Source organism: Equus asinus, chromosome 15 (assembly GCF_041296235.1).
Source record: "Equus asinus isolate D_3611 breed Donkey chromosome 15, EquAss-T2T_v2, whole genome shotgun sequence".
In the NCBI taxonomy this organism is placed as follows: domain Eukaryota; kingdom Metazoa; phylum Chordata; class Mammalia; order Perissodactyla; family Equidae; genus Equus; species Equus asinus.
In genome coordinates this window covers 23,075,316-23,096,279 of record NC_091804.1, presented here as the reverse complement: position 1 = coordinate 23,096,279, position 20,964 = coordinate 23,075,316, and the positions used below count along the sequence as shown (strand labels likewise).

At 55.0% G+C, this 20,964-nt stretch overlaps 1 protein-coding gene and 1 long non-coding RNA gene across 4 annotated transcripts in view; one reads left to right on the top strand and one right to left on the bottom strand.

The window, feature by feature from the left end:
* Window positions 1–6,627: 6,627 nt before the first annotated feature.
* LOC139040315 (uncharacterized) lies at window positions 6,628–13,199 on the top strand. The gene is made up of 3 exons (XR_011494606.1): window positions 6,628–7,203; window positions 7,643–7,712; window positions 12,114–13,199. It is a non-coding gene; the product is annotated as an uncharacterized lncRNA (long non-coding RNA).
* A 5,523-nt stretch (window positions 13,200–18,722) lies between these two features.
* The window catches only part of HM13 (histocompatibility minor 13), a 40,557-nt gene continuing 38,315 nt past the window's right edge, over window positions 18,723–20,964 (bottom strand). The window contains exons 12-13 of one of the 3 annotated variants that reach the window (XR_001398680.3): window positions 20,036–20,237; window positions 18,723–19,181 (exon numbers count right to left, since the gene is read on the bottom strand). Coding sequence is in view for 2 of the 3 variants with exons in the window: in XM_014845026.3 (XP_014700512.1) it covers window positions 19,082–19,181; window positions 20,091–20,237 (247 nt within the window). In the remaining variant the exon portion in view is untranslated. The remainder of the gene's footprint in view (window positions 19,182–20,035; window positions 20,238–20,964) is intronic. The other 2 variants (XM_014845026.3, XM_014845027.3) reach the window with 2 other exon arrangements.

Here is a 20,964-nt window from a genome sequence, read left to right as displayed (position 1 = left end):
GGTAGAATGTCAAAGACACTTTATGGACAAATAGGAAAGTAAGTTGGGGGACTGTTAGGACCCCAATAGTTAAGTGCCCTTAGTATTCACGAGTGTCCAGGTCCCGCCAGGTCCTGTGTTAGGCACAGGGCCACTGGAAGGAATTATTCTCACATCAAGACTATATTATGAAAATTTCCTGCTAGGTGCCTCAGCAACACAAAGAAAGGATGAGTTCTACCTTGGAGGAAATCAGGGAGGCTTCCTAGAGGAGGCGACTTATCCTCTGGGCATTCTGTGTGGTAAAGGCACAAGGAGAAACAGCCTGAATGAAGACGCACGGGGGATACCAGTGTCTGAACAAATGTAAAGCTTTGACAACTTGAGCAGAAACAGTTGGCTGTGGAATAACTGAAAGGTCTGGGGCTCTGGGTCCAACAGTTCAGGATTCAAATCTTTGTTATGCTGTGTGACTGAAGCAACACTCTTCACCTCTCTGAGCCTCTGCTTCCTCATTGGCAAATGACAGAAGTTCCTCCCTCCCAAGGTGACGTCAAGGAGTCATTGAGATTAACCTCACAAAGCACCTACCATGCTCTTGGTATATAGTAGGTGCTCACTAAACAGCAGATGATAATTGCGTCTTCCAGGCCAGGCACCCGGGACCCATTTGGTGGCAATTTTGGTTCCGGGGGTTTTCAGTGAGATGGGCTTACAGACCCCCTGGAACATTCCCTTCACTGTGCCACCTTCAGGCTTCCCGATTGAAATAATGGCAGCCCCTCCACACACACCCCAGGCCTGTGGGGGAAGTTGGCTTCCTTTCATTCCAGAAAATGTCCAGGACTCCCAGATGCTGGTTTTCTCTCTTATGGTTTTAAGGCCTGTCAAGGAGTTTCAACACAGACTGCCTGTCTCTCTCGTTGTCACCGGGCGCTTCTCTGGCCCTCTCCTTGGGAGTGTGACCTGAGTGAGCAGGTGCCTCCCGTCCTGTGACCAGGTCGGCTCAGGAGAGCAGACGCCTCTTTGGTGGCTGGGGAGTTGGGCGGGCTCATTCAGTGAAGCCCCATGGTCGCAACCCAGGGTTCCTGCCAGAAGTGTCGTAGGAAGCCCTGTCCCCACACCTGCACTGCTTGATTTTCACAGCTGCTCCCTGGGGCTCGTGGCAGCTGGATTATTATAATGCGCCATTTCACGGATGGAAATACTGGGGCCCAGAGAGGAAAAGGGGCCAGCCCATCGCGCCTTCAAATCCTGGATCTCCCATTGACAAGCTGTGCCTCAGTTTCCACTGGAGCTAATGCCTATTCCTCCTCATGGAGTGGTTGTGAGCATGAAATAAGAGATGCCCTGAGGTGACTGCAGCCTCTGGTGATGGAAGGGAAGGCCTTTTCACTAGCATCTCTGTCACACATCTGCCTTTCCGCCTTTGAGATCCCGCCTCTAGTGTCCAGGGCTCAAGGCAAATGGCTCACGTTTTCTAAGTGCTCACTCTGTGTCAGGCGTGGTGACCTCAGGAGGGCAGGGATCAAGCTGTGCTCTTCCCTGCTGTCTCGAGCGCGCAGGCCTGCGCACAGGAGGCGTTCCATGAATATTTGTTGAATGAGAAAAAAAAAGCAACACGTGATACAGGTAGTAAGATTATGTCCCCTTTACAGCTGAGGCCACTGAGGTCCAGAGAAGTTGAGTGACTTGCTTCAGATCACACAGCTGGGATGTGGCATTGAGCCTGGGCCATCTGGCTCTGAGGCCATGGCTGCGCAGGGCAGAGGGACTTATGTGCATGCGTGTCTGCATTGCAGCGTGCATCCCTGTTGACGCGTGCTCACGTCCAGCATGTTCCCCACTGCCCCTCCCGGAGCGCTGGCCTTGTAGGCTCCGGGGCAGGCCTGCCCTGGGCCACGTGACCTGCTCTGGCCCTGGCCCGGCAGCTGCTCCCCAGATGTGCCCACAGCGCGGTCTTCCAGCCGCCAGGCCGGCGCCTCTGGGCTGGGACTGCTGGAGCTGCGGGGGAGAGACCTTTGGCTCTGGCTGTCCCCGCCCCTCCTTGTAACAGGAGACCACAGGCGCCCCCTCCACACACTGCCCCCAGAACCCTGAGCTCAGCCAACACTGCCTCTCTGCCCGTCATACTGAGAACAAAAGCCAAACTCCTCCCCAGCCTGTGGCCCTGCCACCACCACCAACCACATCTCCTGCCCCTCCCTGTCTCTCGCCAGCCACATGGCCTCCTTTACTAAACCAGCGTGGGCCTACGTCAGGGCCCTTGCCCTTGCTCTTCCCTCTGCCCAGAACTCTCATCCACATCTTTACAAGACTTCTCGTTCTTCAAGTCTCAGGTCAAATGTCACCTCCTGGCAGGCCTTCTTAGAACCTCCTTTGGCTATTCACTTTCTTTCACATTCCTCTGCTCTTAATTATTCATAGAATTTATTACCATCTGAAATGGTCTTTGTTTTCTTGTATTGTCCATCCTCCATATCCACCCCCAAGACAGGCCGCCCTCCACCCCACCCCCACCACCACAACCCCCACCCCCGGGGCCCCAGGCCTTGAGGACAGGAACCCTGGCTCCTTTGGTCACTGCTGTGTCCCTAGAGCTGAGCACAGGCTGGCCCAGAGAGGGTAAGCAGCTTGCTCAACGTCACACAGCGTAGTACTTAGAGCAATGTTCAGAGTAACTGTTGAATTAATAAATTGTTACCTTAGCGTCCTCAGTTTCCTCATGTGCAAAATGGAGGCAAATTTGAACGTAATCCACAGAGTTACACCACTTCAGTACTTAGCACATGCAAAGCACTCAGAAACGGGAAGCAGAACAGACATGTTTTATGTCCTTCCAGGGGTCTCATTTTTTCATCCCCCCAGGCCAGCCGGAGGCTGTGGATTCCCTCATGAGGGGTGTGGAGGCTTCAAGCTCTCTGTCCTTAACAGGCCATGGGAACTGCTAACTCCCTTTCCCGTTCTGGTCCTCAGTTTCCCCATCCGCAAAATGGGGAGTGTCACTAGCCCTCCCTCCTAAGGTTTCTGTGCTGGGCTCCTGGGTCATTTCGGGGAGTGGAGGGGTTCAGGCTTCGGTCCACCTTTTGGCTCCCATCCTGTTTCCAAAGACGCCCCAGAACAATGGACAGGGCCGCTGGAGCCTGCCAGTCTGCGCCCCTCCCTGGGTCCCTGCAGATGCAGGGGTGGGGCCTTCCTGCAACCTGACAAAGGACCACTGCTGCCCTGGCGTCTCAGGGGCCAAAGGGAAGGGCAGAGTCAGGGCCCGGGGGGCTCCCATCTTAGGTCACTCGGCGTGGGCCAAATCTGCAGGGCTACACAAACACACTGCTGTGCACACCCACAGTGACACGAATGCACACACCTACACAACCAACACAGCAGATGCATGTAAACTGACACAACTGACACATCTGACGGACAGCAACACCTCAACACGCAGCCGCCAGAGCAGTCTGCTGAAACGCACAACACAGCAGGACACCATCCCATGCAGTCAACACACCGACCTCAAGGCACACAACCAAAACGGAAATCTGCACAACCAACACACCAACAAAAAAACAGAGATCAGGGAGGCAGCACAGCCAAACACCCAACAACCACGCAAAAGCAACACACCACACACCCTCAACAAACACAACACACAGATAGATGCACCCTACACCACGACACACACACATTCACCAAACACAACATATGCTTACACCCGTATCAGTATTGCTCACCCCACGATGGCGACACACTGCCCACATCCTTCCAGAAAATGACCAAATGCAAATCAACAAGCCGGCTCCCCCATGCACCCCCTCCCCACACTGCACATACCCAACCAACATCCATCTTCACCAGTTCAAAGACCCCATTCTGCCACCTACTACCCGCAAAGCCTTTTTAGATGTAGACACAACCCCCAACACACACACACACAATTCAGAATCCTGCACAAGCCCCAAAGACACACAACCACTCAACCACACCCACCCAGACCCTGGGAACTCATGCCAAGGAACAGAACTCGGGTCTGGGCCCCAGTCAGGGCAGAGGTGTGCGGGCTGGTCTGACTCTGCCAGCCACAGAAGCTGATGCCACCGGCCAGGAGCCCCAAGGCCAACCGGCCATACCCACTGTAGAGCCCCTGTTTCAAGACTCCCCCCAACAGGACCCCTGAGGTGGAACGAGGGAGGCTTGGCAAGAGGCATCTGTTGGAGGCTGTGGTGGTCTCCCCATATGTGCACTGGGGGATGGACAGAGGCGCAAGAGGCCCCCTGAGCAGAAGCAGAACCCCCTCCCCTGCTGGGTGCCCAGCCCAGCCCTCCCTTGACTCACCTGCCTCCGCACACCTGGCTCCCCGTCCTGCCCTGGGGCCCGGAACCAGGAACCAGCTAAGGGCGCGTCTCTCAGGGCCTGCCCAGCTCCCTGCCCACCCTGCAGAGCCCAGAGCAGTCCCCACCCTCTCTGCTCACCCCAACCCTAAGGACCCTGTCACCAGGGGTGGCACCTCCAGCTGCACCCTTGCCGCAGGTCACAGGCGTGGCTATATGCCTCAGAAATGGTGACTCATGACAATCTCTTAAGTCTTTTAAAAAGCGTTATTTTTTTGCTGACGCAAAAGCAGAGCTGTTCTGACTAAAAGGAAGTTGACGTCTCAGAAACATGGAAGGAAGGGACCCTTTGCTGGAAGACAGCAGAGTGAGGGCCCTCAGAGAGCCCAAGAGCCCTGGCCTCCCATCCCGGCCCACTCCACTTCACTTTCTCGTGTCTCAGTTTCCCCACCTGTCAAAGTGGGGATGGTATGAGTTCCCATCTCTTTGAGGACTGAGGTCAGGCACAGAGCGCTTAGATCAGTGCCTGGCAGAGTCAGCCTTCAGCAGACACTAGTTATTATTGTGGCTGTGACCGTTCCACCTGTCCGAGCCGTAACCCCTGTTAAGTAATCAGGTGGATGCTGCTCCACAGACTTACGGGACTTTAGAATCAGGAAACGCGGGCTAGTCATTCCTGGAACGATCACTGCACACCGACTGCGCCGAGCCCCGCAGTGAAAGGACGAGGCACAGGTTCGTGCTTTTGGCGAGCTGTGTTCAGTTGGGAGTAACCAAATGGAACAAACAACCCTGGCCAGGTGGTTGGTTCCTGGCTGCTGTGTCCCCACGCTGGGGACCCAGATGCCATCCATAGATGGGCGGCTGCCGTCCCAAGGGGGCACTCTGTAGGCATTAGAAAGAGAAGCCCCTTATTCTGAGTAGATGAAGCCACCTTCGTACTCCTCGCAACATGCTCGCTGGCCTGCAGACATGGTCCCTGCTTGGGGAGCTCGTGGTCTGGTGGGAGAGGCAGTCCCCCTCCAGCTCCCAGTGCTGTGATGGGGGAGCACAAGGGGCTGTGGGAGGCGTGGCCTGAGAGAGACTCCAGTCAGCTAAGGGAAGTCAGGGAGGCCTTCTCATAGGAGGAGGTGATAGCCAGCTGACATGAATAAAAGGTGAGCAAGGGTGAGGCAGGTGCTCCTGAGCCCCGGTGTTTGCATATCTGGGATTTCACAGGACACAGTTGCCACATCAGACTGCAAGAACTTCAAAGTTCAATAATATAAAATGTGATGCGGATGTGGGAAACAACTCATCCACAGCTGGTGAGTGTGTAAACTGGTGTGAGCACTTGGGAGCCCAGTGTGGCCGTACTGAGTAAAAACGAACATCGGAACACCCTCTGACCCAGCAATTCCCTCCCATGGACATACCCTGAAAGTCCCGCACCCTGGATGCCAAAGACGCCCGCAAGGACGTGCCAGCTGTTCCGACAGCAGCAAGGCGCTGAAAACTACGGGCTTGTCCAACAACAGGAGAGCAGGGAAAGACGATGACGGCGGAACAGGACACGGCAGTCCGTGGGACACAGCGAGACCTACGTGCATTCTTCTGCATACATGCAAAAAATATGTTGCTTAGGGAAAATGCAGAAGGATTTTTTTAAATAAAAAAATTAAAAAAATTTAAACACACACACAAACAATACTAATAGATTTCCGTGAGTAAAAGTATAAGAAACCGGCCCGACTCAGGATGCTAGGTGGGGGTGGAAGGGTGGCAGGGGCACAGGTGACAAGAAGGTAGCACTGTCTGTGACGTTGTTCTTTAAAGAAGACGGGAGGGGAGCGATACAGCCAACTGCCCGGGTGTTAGCTCTGGCGTTGGGAATATTCCTCTGTCGTTCTTACATTTCATAAAACAAAGTCAGGCGAGCAAGAGGGAAAGGGGCATTTCCAGGCAGAAGGGTCAGCGCAGGTCCAGGCTGGGGGCTAGAGACGGGGGCGGGGGCGGCGGGCAGGCTGGCCAAGGGCCCTGCGGGAGGAGGCGGGGGCGGCGCGGTGGCCCTCTGCTCCCGCAGCCACTGGCCGTGACTTGGGGCCGAGCTGGCGGGGCCCCGCACCCCGGGCTTTGGGGACGCGCACCCGCCCGAAAGACATTCCTGGGCGTGGGGCCCCGGGGCCGCGGGGCCACCCGGGGCTGGGCCCGCTGCGCCGGGCAGATGGGCCGCCCCGGCTTCCCGCGCTCGGCCCTTGGGAACCGAGCCCGGCGTGCGGGGGCGAGGGCGCCGGGAACCGCCCCGGGGGAGCGGCGCAGATGGGCGGGGGCCGCGGGCAGCGGCAGATGGGTGCGAGGCTGGCCTGGGGCCGGGAGACAAAGGCTAAGGGCAGATGTTTGCGGCCAGATGTTCGCGGGAGGGGGGAGCCTGGGAAAACTCGGCTCGCCTTCCCGCCGCCCTCCCCTGCGGCTGCTGGGGGCGGGCCTGGAGCAAGGTGCGGCTGGTGTGGCCATCGCCGGGGGCAACTGGGCAGGGGCCGCCGGGGACAGGGACTGAGGGCTTCTCTGGTCGAAGCGTTTAACTACTAGCGAGCCCCTGTACCCTCCGACCCCAACCGTCCCACCCTCTTGCTGTGAAGTACCAGAAAGACATCTCAGGAACCTGGTGTGAACGCCCCTCCCCGTGTGTATCAGTGCGGTGTCCTGCACGCGAAGGTGTCAGCGCAGCCCCCGCCCCGGCTGCATCACCAGCACCACCACCGTCCTGGCAGCAGCGTGCTGGCTGACGTTTATTCAACCGTTCTCTGATTTTGTTCTCACAGCCGCCCTGCACGCAAGGTGCTCTGAGTAACACCTCCAATGGAGGGGCGAGGAACACTGAGGGCCTGAGTGCTAGGTGACTCGGCGAAGGTCGCAGCAAGTATGTGGCAGGGCTGGGTTGGAGTCCAGGATCCTGGAGCCTGTGGTTCCCACAGACCACAGCTCCTTTGGCTTCCTGTGTGCTAAGCTCTTTGCAAACGCCATTCCTTCATTCAGTTGGCAAATATTTGTGGAGCAACCGCTGCACTCCAGCACTGGGGTGTCATAGGGAGCAGAAGTAACAGAAGTCCCCGTCCTGGCGGGGGTAGGCGGTGGTGGTTTATATTTGGGGAAGGGAGCACACAGTGAACAGCGTAAGTGCAATATATGTTATCTCGTCTGGTGATAAATATTATGTGGAAAAAGAAGTCAGGAAAGGAGGGATAGGGAGGGCTGGGGTTGGGGTGGGTTCAATCTTAAATGCGGGTGGTGGTGGTCAGCAAAGGCCTCTCTGAGAAGGTGATATTTCAGTAAAGAACTTTTTCTCTCACTTCCTCCAGCTATTGGGGGAAAAATATTCCAGGCAGAAGTCACAACCAGTGCAAAGGTCCTGAGGCAGAAGCGTGCCTGGTGAGTTCAAGAGGTCAATATGACTTTAGCTGAGTGAGCAAGGAGGAGGGTGCTAGGAAGGGAAGTCAAGGAGCTATTAGGGCACGGGGCATAGCTGGATCATGTAGGCCCAGGTAGGCCACAGTGAGGACTTTGGCTTTTACTCTGCGTGAGACAGGAACCAGGGGAGGGTGTTGAGCAAAGGAGGATTGTGACCTGACTCGCGCTGAATCTTGACAACTCTGATCCAACCCCTGCAAGGTGGTTATCCCCACTGTGTGTGAGGCTCTGCCCTGCCCCTCGAGGGCTCGTGTTATTCCATTTGTATAATTACAGCAGTTGGTTCAGTTCAGAGTTTCTAACCTTGAGGCTCCTGGGGTGGGTTTCAAAGTTGGGTGAATTTGATGTGTTTTTTTGGAGGGAAAGGATCCACAGCGTCTAACACATTGCCAAAGGAACGTGGGAGATTAGAAAGTGCTCTTAGCAGCCTTGTTCATAAACGCCCGTGAAAAGGAGAATGGCTAAGTCAACTACGAAATGCCATGTGGCCCTGGGAGATCATGAGACAGTGCCCCCGCTCTCAGGCATTTATGCTAAGGATACACTCAAATGTGTGAAATGCTGCAGGTACAGGAGGAACAGCAAGCTGGGAAGACCCGTATGTCCCTCACTGGGGGTTCGTTGAATAAAGGGTGGTCTCTCCATAGAATGGGGCACACGCGGCTGTTAAAGAGAACAGAACGAGGAAGCTCCCTGTCACCCTGAGCCGCTAAGGTCTCCAGGGTGCATTGTTAACCGGAAAAGACCAAACCAAAACGTTGCAGAGCAGTAAGCATTGACTGCACCCCTTGTGTTTACAAAAGAAGAAACAGACAAGAAAGCAGATTGTATATGTGTTTGCTTATATCTCACTAGGAAACTGGCCACCGTGGCTGCCTCTGAGGGGGAAAAGAGGGAGGCTGGTACTTTTTAAATTTTGTGCCATGAGCATGTACTACTCAATCAAAAATGAAATGGGGGGCCGGCCCGGTGGCGCAGCAGTTAAGTTCCCATGTTCTGCTTTGACGGCCTGGGGCTCTCAGGTTTGGATCCCGGGTGTGAACATGACAGCACTTGTCAAGCCATGCTGTGGTGGGCGTCCCACATAAAAAGTAGAGGCAGATGGGCATGGATGTTAGCTCAGGGCCAGTCTTCCTCAGCAAAAAGAGGAGGATTGGCGGCAGATGTTAGCTCAGGGCTAATCTTCCTCAAAAAAAAAAAAAAAAATAGAAAAAAGAAATGAAAGTGTAAAGGGGAGCGGTCTGGACCAAGAAGAGATTAAGGGAGAGTGCTATGTCCCTGGTTTCTCTCCAACTCTGAGATTGCGTGGTTTGGAGACGTCTGTGACTAACGAGTGGGAGAAACTCACCTGGCCCCATGATTGGGTCTGAGGATTGCTCACAGTCAAAGCCACCTGCAAGGCTGGGGTGGGGGGGGGTGGGGGGGGGTGGGGGGGGTGGGGAGTGGGGTGGGGGGGGTGGGGTGGGCGTGAGGGGAGGTCGGGGGTGGGATTTGGAGGTAGTGAAGGCCTTGTCACTGGGCTGGGGGCCCAGAGACAAGAGCATTTCTAGAATTTACTTTTTTTTCTATTTAACAGCTTTGGGATGATTATTATATTGAGATATATATCTTATTACATTGAGATGTAATTCACATATCATACAATTCACTGACTTAAAGTGTACAACTCAACGGTTTTTAGTATATTCAAAGATTTGTGCAATTATCACCACAATTCATTTTAAACATTTTCATCACACAAAAAGAAATCCCATACCTGTTGGCAGTCACGCCCCATCTCCCCCGGCCTCCCCCAACCTCCTCCGCAGCCACTAATCTACTACTTTTCTGTCTCTATAGATTTGCCTATTCTGGGTATTTCCTATAAATAGAATAATACAATATGTGATCTTTTGTGACTGGCTCCTTTCACGTAGCATAACGTTTTCAAGGTTTCTCTAGAATATAATTTCTAAATACCCAGGGACACCCGCAAGCTGTAGTGGGGGTTACCTCTGGGGTTGGGGTGGAAAATCAGATTGAAGGTGGACTTCCCCTTTTTTTGAATTAATTATTTTTTATTGAGGTAACATTGCTGTATAATTTTTTTTTGCTTTGCCCTTTTTGTTGCATGTACTTCTGTGTGATTTGCTTTTTCATCATAATGTGTTGCTTGTATTAAAGCTGCTTAAAATGATAACATATTCATTATAGAGAATTTGGAAATATAGATCAGCTCTAAACAAAATTAAAATCATCCTCAGGGCCAGCTGGGTGGCACAGCAGTTAAGTTCCCACGTTCCACTTCGGCGACTCAGGGTTCGCTGGTTCGGATCCTGGGTGCAGACATGGCACCACTTGGCAAGCCATGCTGTGGTAGGCGTCCCACATATAAAGTAGAGGAAGATGGGCATGGACGTTAGCTCAGAGCCAGTCTTCCTCAGCAAAAAGAGGAGGATTGGCAGCAGTTAGCTCAGGGCTAATCTTCCTCAAAAAAAAAAAAAAAATCCTCAATCTTATCCCTAAACTCATAAATGCAGAGAGAAAACTTCTGAATGTTTAAGAGGAGGGCTGGATTTGCACCAGGGGCAGGAGAGGCACCTTCTGCCTGGGGAGCAGCAACAGCAGTGTGTGGGGGGGATCCAGTGATATTTCCAGATTCCTTCTAAAGAGGCAATGATTTTGATTTTTCTGTTACTTGCCGTAACTGGTAAATACCCCTGGTCCCAGACACCTGCTGTGAATGCCCCCCCCCCCACACCCCTCCCTCCGTCTCTGTTACTTATCACAAGGTGGAATTAAGTATTTATTTGGGGAATTATTTATTCATGAGCATTTTGATTTCTGGAGGGTATAAACCAAGGAGAAATAACAAGTCCAGCCCTGCTGAGTTATAGAACAAGCAATGTGGGTGAAATGTGAAACCAGGCAGGGCCCGACCTGGCACAGAGCGGATGCTCGATCGACTGTAAGCGTTGAGGAAACAGCCTCTGTGACCTGAGAATAAAGATGTGTATTTCATTCCTCAGTTATTAAGTACCTACTGTGTGTCAGGCTCTGGCCAAGTCCTAGGGAGAGATCAGTAACATTCATGTCTCCTTCCCTTCCTGGCTTCCCTAGGGACTTTTGTCTGGCCTTTTCCAGGATCATTATCTAATTCAATAATTGAGATGACAATAATGACGGCAATGATCTAACGGAGTGGTTAAGATTTCAGGCTCTGGGAGGGGGCCAAACTGGACTCACATCATGGCTCCACTGCTCTGGGGACTACGGGGCTTTGGGCACACAGTCCATCTTCCCTGGGTTTTAGGGTCCACCCGGTAGGGTTGTGGTGGGGGTGCACCGTGACAATGATGCAACACGTGCTCCACTCTGCTTGGTCTGGAGTAGAACAGTGGTGGTTACTGAGAGTTTACCATTGGTCCCACTCTCCGTTTGTCTACAGTCCACAGTTCCTGAGCCTGTCACCTAGCACCCTCCAGTTCTGCAGGTGAGGAAGCTGAGGGCGCAGACTGACGAGGATGGACAGGGGTTGAGGACATGGGCGTTCTCACTGTCTGAGTCCCAGGACCAGGGGCAAATGTGGCTGGGGGCTGGGAAGGAGGAGCTCTTCTCCACCCTCCCCCTCGCTTCCCTGGGAAAATCCAACAGGTGGTGGGGCCCCAGCCCTGGGGGCCATTATGCGGGGCCTGGGAGGGTCGGAGGGCCCAGTGTGTGTCTGGGAGAAGATGGATGCCTTCATTACCATGTGAATCCTGGGAAACTGCTGCCCAGGCTGGGTGGTGGGTGGGCGTGGGCCGTGGGGCCAGGGGCTTGGTGTTCTCAGGCCTGGACCACACAGCAGCTGGGAAGGGGGTCCCCGTGGATTCCTGAGGGACCCATTAACAAAAACAGATAATGGGATTTCCCCTCTTGTTTAATTTCTTATTTTAGGACATCTCCATCCGGTGGGGCTTAAAAGAGACACAGATTGAAAACAAAAAGATTTTTTTAAAGGAAGAAAAAACCCTTTTTTTCCTTCTCAGTTGCAACTTTCCCACCGATTGCACTGCACATTCGGGCCTGAACAGTTAACGTCAGAGCCTTTCATAGCACGGGCACAAATCAGCGTCTCTGTGCGGGCATTTTCCAGCGCTGCTCCCTGAATGGCTCTTTCATTCATGTAAAATACGTGTTAGGTAAATCCTGGGTGATTAGCAAATAGTTGCCAGGCACATTGGGAGAAGCAGGTTTTAGGCTTAAGATACAAAGGTGTCATCAACTTGGCTGGAGCAGAAAGGACTGGACAGTGTTTTGAAAGGAGGCAGGTGGTAGAGAGATAATAATAGTAATTGGAATAACAGCAACAATAACAAAGGACTGTGTACCCCCATTTTACAGATGGGAAAACTGGGGCTTCGGAGTGACCCAGGCAGAGGGGAGCGTGGACCATAGAACGAGACTGGAACACACAGGCTCACGTGCACGTGGGCAGAAAGAAGGTCGAACAGCACGAGTTCCCCAGCTCGTACAAGCAGAGCCTTTGCGAGCACCATCTTACCAACCCGAACACTTCCGCAGTGCACGCGACCTCCCTCCCTCTCACCTTCTCTCTCTCACCCCCACCAGTGCAGGTGCTTGCTCACAAACTTCTCACAACCTCACATGCTTACACACACCAAGTTTGTTCCAGATGCAGAAGCAAACACAACCAGGTAGAAACCCACCTACAGCACCATCCCACAGAGGATTCCAGCATCCCCACGCTCACCCACACGCTTGGACCATCCCGACACTCACGAGAATACACGCTGTCTTTCACACACAAGCGGTAGCTGCTGAGAGAACCTGTCAAGCGGAGAGGACCTGGGGCCAGCAGAAGGCGACTCGGCCCCTCCCCCAGCCCCACACCTCGGCAGCTGGCTCTCCAGCCTTGGCCCCCTGGGTTTTCTCCACTCCCCCACCATCTGTGACACGTGTGTCTTCTCTGCCTCCACCTCCCCTCCCCTACTCCAGGGCCCCCGCTGGACCCTGGGGTAGCCTGAGATGGGGTGGGCACCTGCCTGCGGGGGAAAGGCACGTGGAGGCCTTAAATGCAGTGCCAAGGGGCTCAGCCTTATCTGGGGTCCCCCCTCCCCCCTGGGCTGGTCCCAGGCAGGCACAGGGCCGGGCCACTCCACAGCTTTGAGGAGGGCCGGGCGCAGAGGGGAGGACGGCCCCTTGCAGACCCCAGCGAGCCTCATCCGGCACCATGGGGGGGGGGGGTCTGCCTTCACATGCAGATGGGCTGTTTGTCTCACCGGGTCTGTCTTAAAATGACAAAGAGGTTGGATGCTGTCTGGGTACCTGATGAGATGATGACAACTGACCAAAATGGGGAGGGGGAGGTTGTTAACTGTGGAAAGAAAAGAGATGTCAAAATGGTATGCACTGCAGATATGATTTGTGTTAAAAAATACATAATAAACAGAAAAAAAGTCTGAAATCTAAGTTAAGGTGTTAATGGCAGTGACCTCTGGATGGCAGGGTTATGCTGTTTTAGTTTCTCATTTTTTTACGTATACTGTAATTTTCTACAAGGTATGTGTATGCAGCTTCTGGATAATAAAAGGTTTTATAAATGAGTATTTTAATGACAGGAAAAATGACAAGGGGGTGGTGGCCTCCTGGGAGCCCAGAGCTCGGGAAGGCTCCTTATTGCCGTGTGGGCAGGTCCTTCTCTGTGCCTTTACTTCCTCATCTGTTGATGGAGACTCACCACGTGGAGGGGGACGTGAGCGGTAAGGATGTAATGCATGGAAACGCTTGGAGCGGGGCGGCGCACAGTAAATGCTCAGTGATGGTGGCTGCTGCCACTCTTCCGAGAAGGCTGTTTACACTGCCCGGTAGAGACTGGACTCCTCCACCAGGAGGGGTGGGTGTGCATGAGTCCCCTAGGCTGGCTCATGTGCAGATTCACACACATATAGGTCTGCCCAGGCACATATGTGTGCCTTGTGCACACCCAAAGTGTGTACATTGCATGAGGCGCATTGCACTCGTGTGGGGGCATCAGGCACATACACAAGTGTGTGCAAACAGGATCACAGGATCTTGGCTCTGAGAACACTGGAGCAGGGGACATTCTGTTTCAACCTCAGTCCTCTATCCCTGGCACTCTCAGCCCTCTGGTCCCTTCAGCTCAGGGATGCTGGGAATTTAGGCTTCTTCCTGGTACCTGACTGGACCCAGGGACCTGGAGGGGGTCTTAGGACATTTGAAGGGTGGGAGTGGTGCAGACTGAATAACCTCTAAGAAAGAGGAAATTGCTAAGTAGAGCCGAGACTCCTGGGTTTGTGGTCCTGCCATGCTGCCGAGGGACATCTGGATGACCCTGGGTCTATCCTCTGTCCTGCTTTGAGTCCTCGGTCTCTCCCGTGCATGCACCCAGTGGGTCCTTGCCTGTTTATCACTCAGAGCATCATCATCATCATCACTGGCTTGGAGTCCCCTCCATGACTTCCTGGCCTTCTCCATTTGTAAAGCTGAGGAAGAACTATGTCACCCCCTGCTGAGAATCCTTCCTTGGCTCCCCACTGCCTTCAGGATAAAGCCTCCGCTCCCTGGCCTGGGCTGGTGGGATCTGCTCCTCTTTCCTCCTCTCTCCTTTCTTTTATTCACTCTGCTGGCCTTTTCTCTCTGCTCAGACTGGGATCCCCTCCTGGAAGTGGTGACGAAGGGTCAATGAGGGCAGGGAGCTTCCTCTTCTCTTCTTTGTATTTAATTTGAAGTCCAACAAATTTGCATTCAAATCTCATCTTTGCCATTTTCTAGTTCTTTGTGACCTAGAAAGGACTGTCTCTGAGTTTTAGATGCCTCCTTTGCCAGATGGAGATAATAGTTAATCTTTCTTTTTGGATTTATTTTTATTTTCAACTCTATCTGTTTTTGAAAAATACGTTCACTTGGCTCAAAAATTTAAAAACACAAGATATACAAAAGATTACACATACAGGAAAAATTTCCTTCAAGCCACCCCGCTCCTTTGTATATTCCTTGCCCACACGTTTATTCAAATATCTTTTTACACATCTTGTAGATGCTTCCATAAATATCATCTGAGGAGCTGCCATATGTTCTCCATGGATTGTTTCATTCAATCCTTACAGCCACCCATGAGGTCGACGAGGAAACTGAGGCTCAGAGACGAGAAGCCACACCGTTGGTAAGCAGTAGACCCAAGATAACGTGAGCGTGTCCATTTACCAAGCGCCTGCTATGTCCCAGGCCCCAAGATTGGCCCAGACATGGGACACTCAACCGGTCATTCAACAAATACTGAGAGCCGTCATCTTTCCGGCGCTGGGGCAGGAGCTGGGGCTACCACGGGGTGCGTGGGAATAAAGGCCCCGCCCTCCCAGAGTTTATATCCCAGTGGAGACTGCCCATCGCTGTTGCCTCACTTTCCAGGTAAGAAAACGAAGGAACAGAGGCAAAGAAACTACCCTGCGATCACAGTGATAAGAAAAGAGCTGGGAGGGGCTGGCCCCGTGGCCGAGTGGTTAAGTTCCTGCGCTCCGCTGCAGGCGGCCCAGTGTTTCATTAGTTCGAATCCTGGGCGCGGACATGGCACAGCTCACCAAACCACGCTGAGGCAGCGTCCCACATGCCACAACTAGAAGGACCCACAACTAAGAATATACAACTATGTACCGGGGGGGCTTTGGGGAGAAAAAGGAAAAAAATAAAATCTTTGGGAAAAAAATAGCCAAGAAACGAGCTGGGATAAGCAGCTCCGTTTTATGCTGTGAAAACTGGGGCACAGAGAGGTGATTTGCCGAAGGAAACCGAGCTAGCAGGCGGCAGACCCGGGATTCCAGGTCCCCGGTCGCCCGGCCCTTCCCCGGGGGCGTGTCCACGTGGCTCCGCCCCGCCCCGCCCCGCGCGGCCGCGTTCCTGGCAGCCCCGGCAGCCGTTTCCTGCCTGCGTCGCTGGGCGGGCGGCAGGCCCATCTGGCGGCCCCACGGGGCGGCGGCCCAGACTCGCTGGAGCCAGGCGCCGGCCTGGGCCCCCCTGCCCGCCCGGAGAGCCCAGGTGTGGCCGCGCCGGGGGTGGGGGTGGGGCCTTCCTTCCCGCTCGGCCCTTCCTGACGCACCCGGGCAGGATGCAGCCTCCTCCCGCCCCCTCCGCAGCCTCCGCCTCCCGCGACCCGGCCTGCAATCGCGGCGGGAAGCCTACCCGCGGGAGAGCGGGGCGGGCAGGGCGCAGCAGCCCCATCTCTGGTATCCACTCCTGAGGAGACCCCCGGGCTAGTCTTGCCCTTTTTGGGGTGAACTCTGTTTCCCCACTTGTGGCAGGACAGCAGGACTCTGACCTCCTTGGGTCTCACCCAGACAGGGCTGCGGGAGCCATATACACCTCTCCTGCCTTAGGTCTTGACATTATCGTTGACTTTACCTTATCCGTTTATTCAGCCATTTCAAGTCTGTCTCCCCGATCACAGCTTCAGCTCCGGGGCGGGCGCTTGGCTTGTGCTCCTCGCTGTGCTAAGCCCACCTCATACCTGGGGCTGAGGTCTGAAAGGGCATCTCAAGGCTTTACCCCCCAAAGTTGGAGCCCCGCTTGGAAGGGAGTCTTACCCATTTCACAGCTAAGGAAACAGGACAGAGTGGACAGGCCTGCCCCAGTCGCCTTGTGCAGCCAGTTCTCCCTCAGACGCTGAACTTCTCCAACGCCGCCCCCAAGAAAGGGAACCACAATCTAGTGTCCTGATGTATGTCAAACAGCACCTCTGATGAACATCAAGGTCCTGGAAGCCAGGCACCCTGTTTCAACACCCCCCTCCCGCCGGGGCACTTAATGTCTCTCTGCTTCAGTTTCCTTGATCTGTAAAAATGATGGTACCTACCTCACAGGGTTGTTGTAACGATTACATAAATATTTCTAACATACATAGCAGGATGCTAGACACGTTAGATACAAATGAGACGGAGTGTGTCTTCACCCTGAGAGGGACTCCCAGCAGGGCTGGCCTTCCCCCTGGAGCCCCCTCCCCTCCGCTGTAGTCAAGGGAGACTGAGGCCACAAAGAGGGACACCTGACAAATCAGGGGCAGAACTCGGGAGCGCTGCAGCAGCTTCCCAAGAACGCACCCCCACCCTGGGGTGAGGCTGGCAGTAGGCCCACCCAGGGCCCTGGCCAGCCACCCACCCCCGCCTCTCCACGGCGTGCAGGCCCAATCCGTGCCCGGCCTGCTGCCATTTTTCCATGGGACTCTGGCGGTGGCGGTTCACATCTGGAGTCTAGACTCGGAGGCTCTGCGGGCCGGGCCTACCGCCCGGGCTGGGCCGTGCTGCCCGCTGTTTGCTCAGCTGAAGCTGGTTAATTGGAATTAGAGTGGCCTCTGCGGTGCCGGCTGGCCGGGCGGGCCCTGGATGGCCGCTGCCGAGGTCTGTGGAACATCTGGCCAGGCCAGGACGGTCATTAGGTGGCAGGCGCCCGGCGCCACTGCCACCTCAGCCTCAGCCGGGGGCCGGCGGTGACTCAATGAGGCCTTTGTGGGCTCTGGGCCGCAGAGCCAACCGCGCTGTGTGCTTGGGCTGCCTGCCCCATCTGCTGCCCTCAGAGAGGCCTTGTTCCAGGACCACACGGCCTCCCCTCTGGAGGCGGCTGGAGTCGGCAGGGATCCGAGAAGCCCCTGAAAGGGACCTCCCCTGGCCGAGAGAAGCCTGAGATTCCCTATGCTTCTTTCCTTTCTGTAGACTCGTAGGCCCAGAGAAGTTGGGTGGCTGGCTTAAAGGTGCCCAGCACACCAGCCACCGTGACTCAGGCCCAGGGGTCTGGAAAGAAGTTGCATAGTCCTTAGGAACTCTTGAATTCCACTCAGATTGCTTGAGATGGACTCCATGTCTACGCGCAAGCTGCCTCGATTCTCTCATTTGCACAACGGAGCGAATACTGGCAGCTACAGCCCAAGACTGAGAATTCAGCAAAATCCTGTATTGAGGTGCTCGGTACATGTAACACTCAGTACCGGGTGCGAGCATTGCAACAGTACTTCTGATTCTCTGCTCATACTTATCCTTCAGCTACCTCCAAATTGTCTGGAAGCGACTGTTATTTCCAGCTGTTGAACCTGCGGCTTGGGCAAGGGAGAGCCCTGGGCTGGGAGCTGAAGGCCCGACATCTCAGGCCAGTGGCCACCCCCTCCCGCCTGTTTCTCCATCCAGTGACCCTGTACCAGGCAGGTGGATGAGTGCTGTACCTACTGCTCGCCTGGTCCACAGGGGGCTCTCCTGCAGGCCAGGGCCGCTGTCTTCCGCAAACCTTGCAGAAACTCTGGCTCTGGGACCTCGAGCTCTCAGGCCTAGATGGCCCCTCAGAAGCACTGGGCCTAATCCCTTCCCATTCCAGCGTCTCTGGGAGCCCGGACCCTTGTGCTGTGACTGGCCTTGCTGTGGGGAGAGGGGTGGCTCCTAGAAGAAGGATCCTTCTGGCCTTGCGGTAGTCATTTTGGAAGAACCTCGAGAATGGGCAGAATGGGAGCCATGGGGCCTTGATCTCAAGAGCGACCTAGAGTCCAGCATTCTCCAGCTGGAGCCATATGGACATCGGGACCAGGGAAGCTGGCTCCAGCCAGCCTGGGACCCATGAGGCCCTGCCCATTTCTGTGGCTTTCAGATACTGGTCCCCTTGCTGAGTCAGGTCAGCCACTTGACACCCACCCACCCCACCTTTCAACAACCAGCACCGGTCCAACACCCTCACTGCCTCCAAGTGTTGGGAGAAAGGTAGTGAGGAAAACTGGATGGCTGGGGGGAGAGGAGGGCTCATGGGCCCCCTCTGCTGGCCAGGGGGTGCCTTGGGGTACTGAGCTGGCACCCTGGCCACTGGGTGGGCATCGAGGAGGATGGAGGGGCCCAGAGGTCAGGGCCTCCCTCGAGCCGAGTTGTGATGGTCCACCAGGAAGTCCCCAGGAATGGGCTTACAGTAAAGTTTCTGGGGGGGAGATCGTAAACCCAATGCAAGATGCTGGGTGCAGAACCCTTCCAGGAGCGCAGTGGCCTGCCTGAGCAAGGGGATGAGTTTTAATGTGAGGCAAAGTCAGTCCACAATACAAAAATCTAAAAATCAGACCCACATTTCCCACCTGGCACCTGGGGGTGGGCGAAGTTGGGGGCTTCCTTTGCCTGCAGGGGATGGGGAGGGCAGAGGGAGGCCACAGAAGGGGGAGAGGGAGGCAGGCCCCAGAGGCCCTGCTGGAGGGATCCTGCCACATGCGCCCCTCTGCTGGAGCTGCTGGGCCTCCTGGGGCCTCTGCCTGTGCAGGCCTGTGCTGGTCCATCCCTGCCTGTCTGGTCTGGCCCTCAGAGGGTCAGGCACCAGCCGCATCATTTCTCCTTCTTCTCCAGCCCCTTTGATGCTGAGGCCTCTGTTCCCTCTTTGGATTCTGTCACTGCCGCTGGATCCTTAGGGCTTGACTCCTCATAACTGACCAAGAAACAAAACAATAAAAACACCACATTTAAAGGAGGGTGAGAGGAGAATCTTTGTGCCCCGCCTCCCCACCATCCCAAGAAACCCCTGGGCTCACGAGGAACATCAGCCCCGCACCCACAGCCCAGCATCTCCCAGCACTTGGCCCTGGCCCACTGTGTGCCCTCCTCAGACAGGCTGCTCTGCTTTCTCTGTGCCCATGGGGCCAGGGGCGGCAAGGACAGCGGCAAATGGACGAGGCTGGGCTTGGGCTTGTGCGGAGCAATTTTAAGCTTCTTGGACCTTCTGCTGGAGAGAATGGGGGAAAAAAGGGCAGCCAGGATGAGGCTATGGGAGAGGGGCGGCCTCCCAGGGCACATGGCAGGAGTCAAACAGCTTGGCCCCAGGGGCGTGGGCAGGCAGGGGGTTGCTCTACTGGCAAGTGGCAAGGTGCCACCTTGAGGGCATATACCCTGGCTTAGCTTACTACAGGCTCTACTCCTGAGCAGCTGAGATCACGCCAAGGACAATACCCACATTTCCTCACCAGGTCAACCTGTGAGGCAGGAAGGTGCCCACTTACAGATGAACAAAGTGAGGCTCCAAACGAGGAAAGTGATTTGCCCAAGCTTATATATATACAGCGAGCAGTAACAGTACTACAGCTGTTTTGACAAGGGCTGTCGACAGCCACTCTCTCGCGTGAGCCCCGCGTTACTGGTGAGGACATGGAGGTGAGGGGTTGCCCTGCTGCTTGTCCCTGGGCTGGGCGCACGGACTGCCTGGAGGTTGTGGAGGAGCTGCCTTGTGCCGCCAGCCCCTGGTAATGCGCCCTGGCCCGTACACTGGGGCTGGGGAGTCTGCCCTACCTTGGGCCCCGGGGCAGTGGGGGAAGCGGGCAGGTGGGCACCCGCTGGGCATTACATGGCGCTGGGATTCTGCGGGCGCCGGCGGCGAGGGCCGGCTAGCTTCTGCTGCATGGAGTCGGCCAGGCTGGCTGGGGAGCCCGAGACTGTGGGGAAGTGGGTGAGCCTCGGGGTATGAGGCAGGATTTCCGCCGAGGACTCGTAGCTGTGTGAGAGACAGACAGAGAGACAGAAAAAAGAGATGGAGAGGAAAAGACCGAGGGAGGACAGAGACTTCCCTTCCAAGGAGCAGGGAGCAGAACTGTGACTTATTTTTCTCTATCTCTGCACTTTCCGACTCTGTGGAAAGGAGCCGGTATTACTTGGAGAATGAAAAAGAAAAGATGAACCTACATAGGGGACACTACGCAGCTGTGAGAAAGAACAAGGGCGCTCTAGATGTATATGTGCTGCTGCAGAAACACCTCTAAGACACACTGTTGTGTGAAAAATCGAGACGCAGAATGCCCTGAGAATGCCACCATCTGTGCAAGATCCCACACACACGCATTTGCTCTGAGGTGCAAAGATGTCTTTGAATGTGTGTGACCGAGCTGGCGTCTGTAGGGTGGCTGGGGTGTGAAGGGGTTCTGCCTCTCGTAGCTGTGGAACTTTGAAATGAATAAAAAAGGGGAGTGCCAACAAAGGGAAAAGTAAAGAAAGGGCAAGGTTGAGGATTAGGGAGAAAGATGGACAGAAAGAGAAGAGAGATCACCTGCTTTTTCGCCTCCACCTCAGACCCTGCTGAGGGGTGGGGCAGAAAGGAGGGCACAGTGCCCATATGGCAGAACGTTTAGGGAAACCATGCAGCAAGTGGGTGGGGGCCACCCTCTGCCCTGGCTGGAGGTGTTCAGAGCTGACCCATGAGGACCTAACAGGCCTGGACCTGGGGA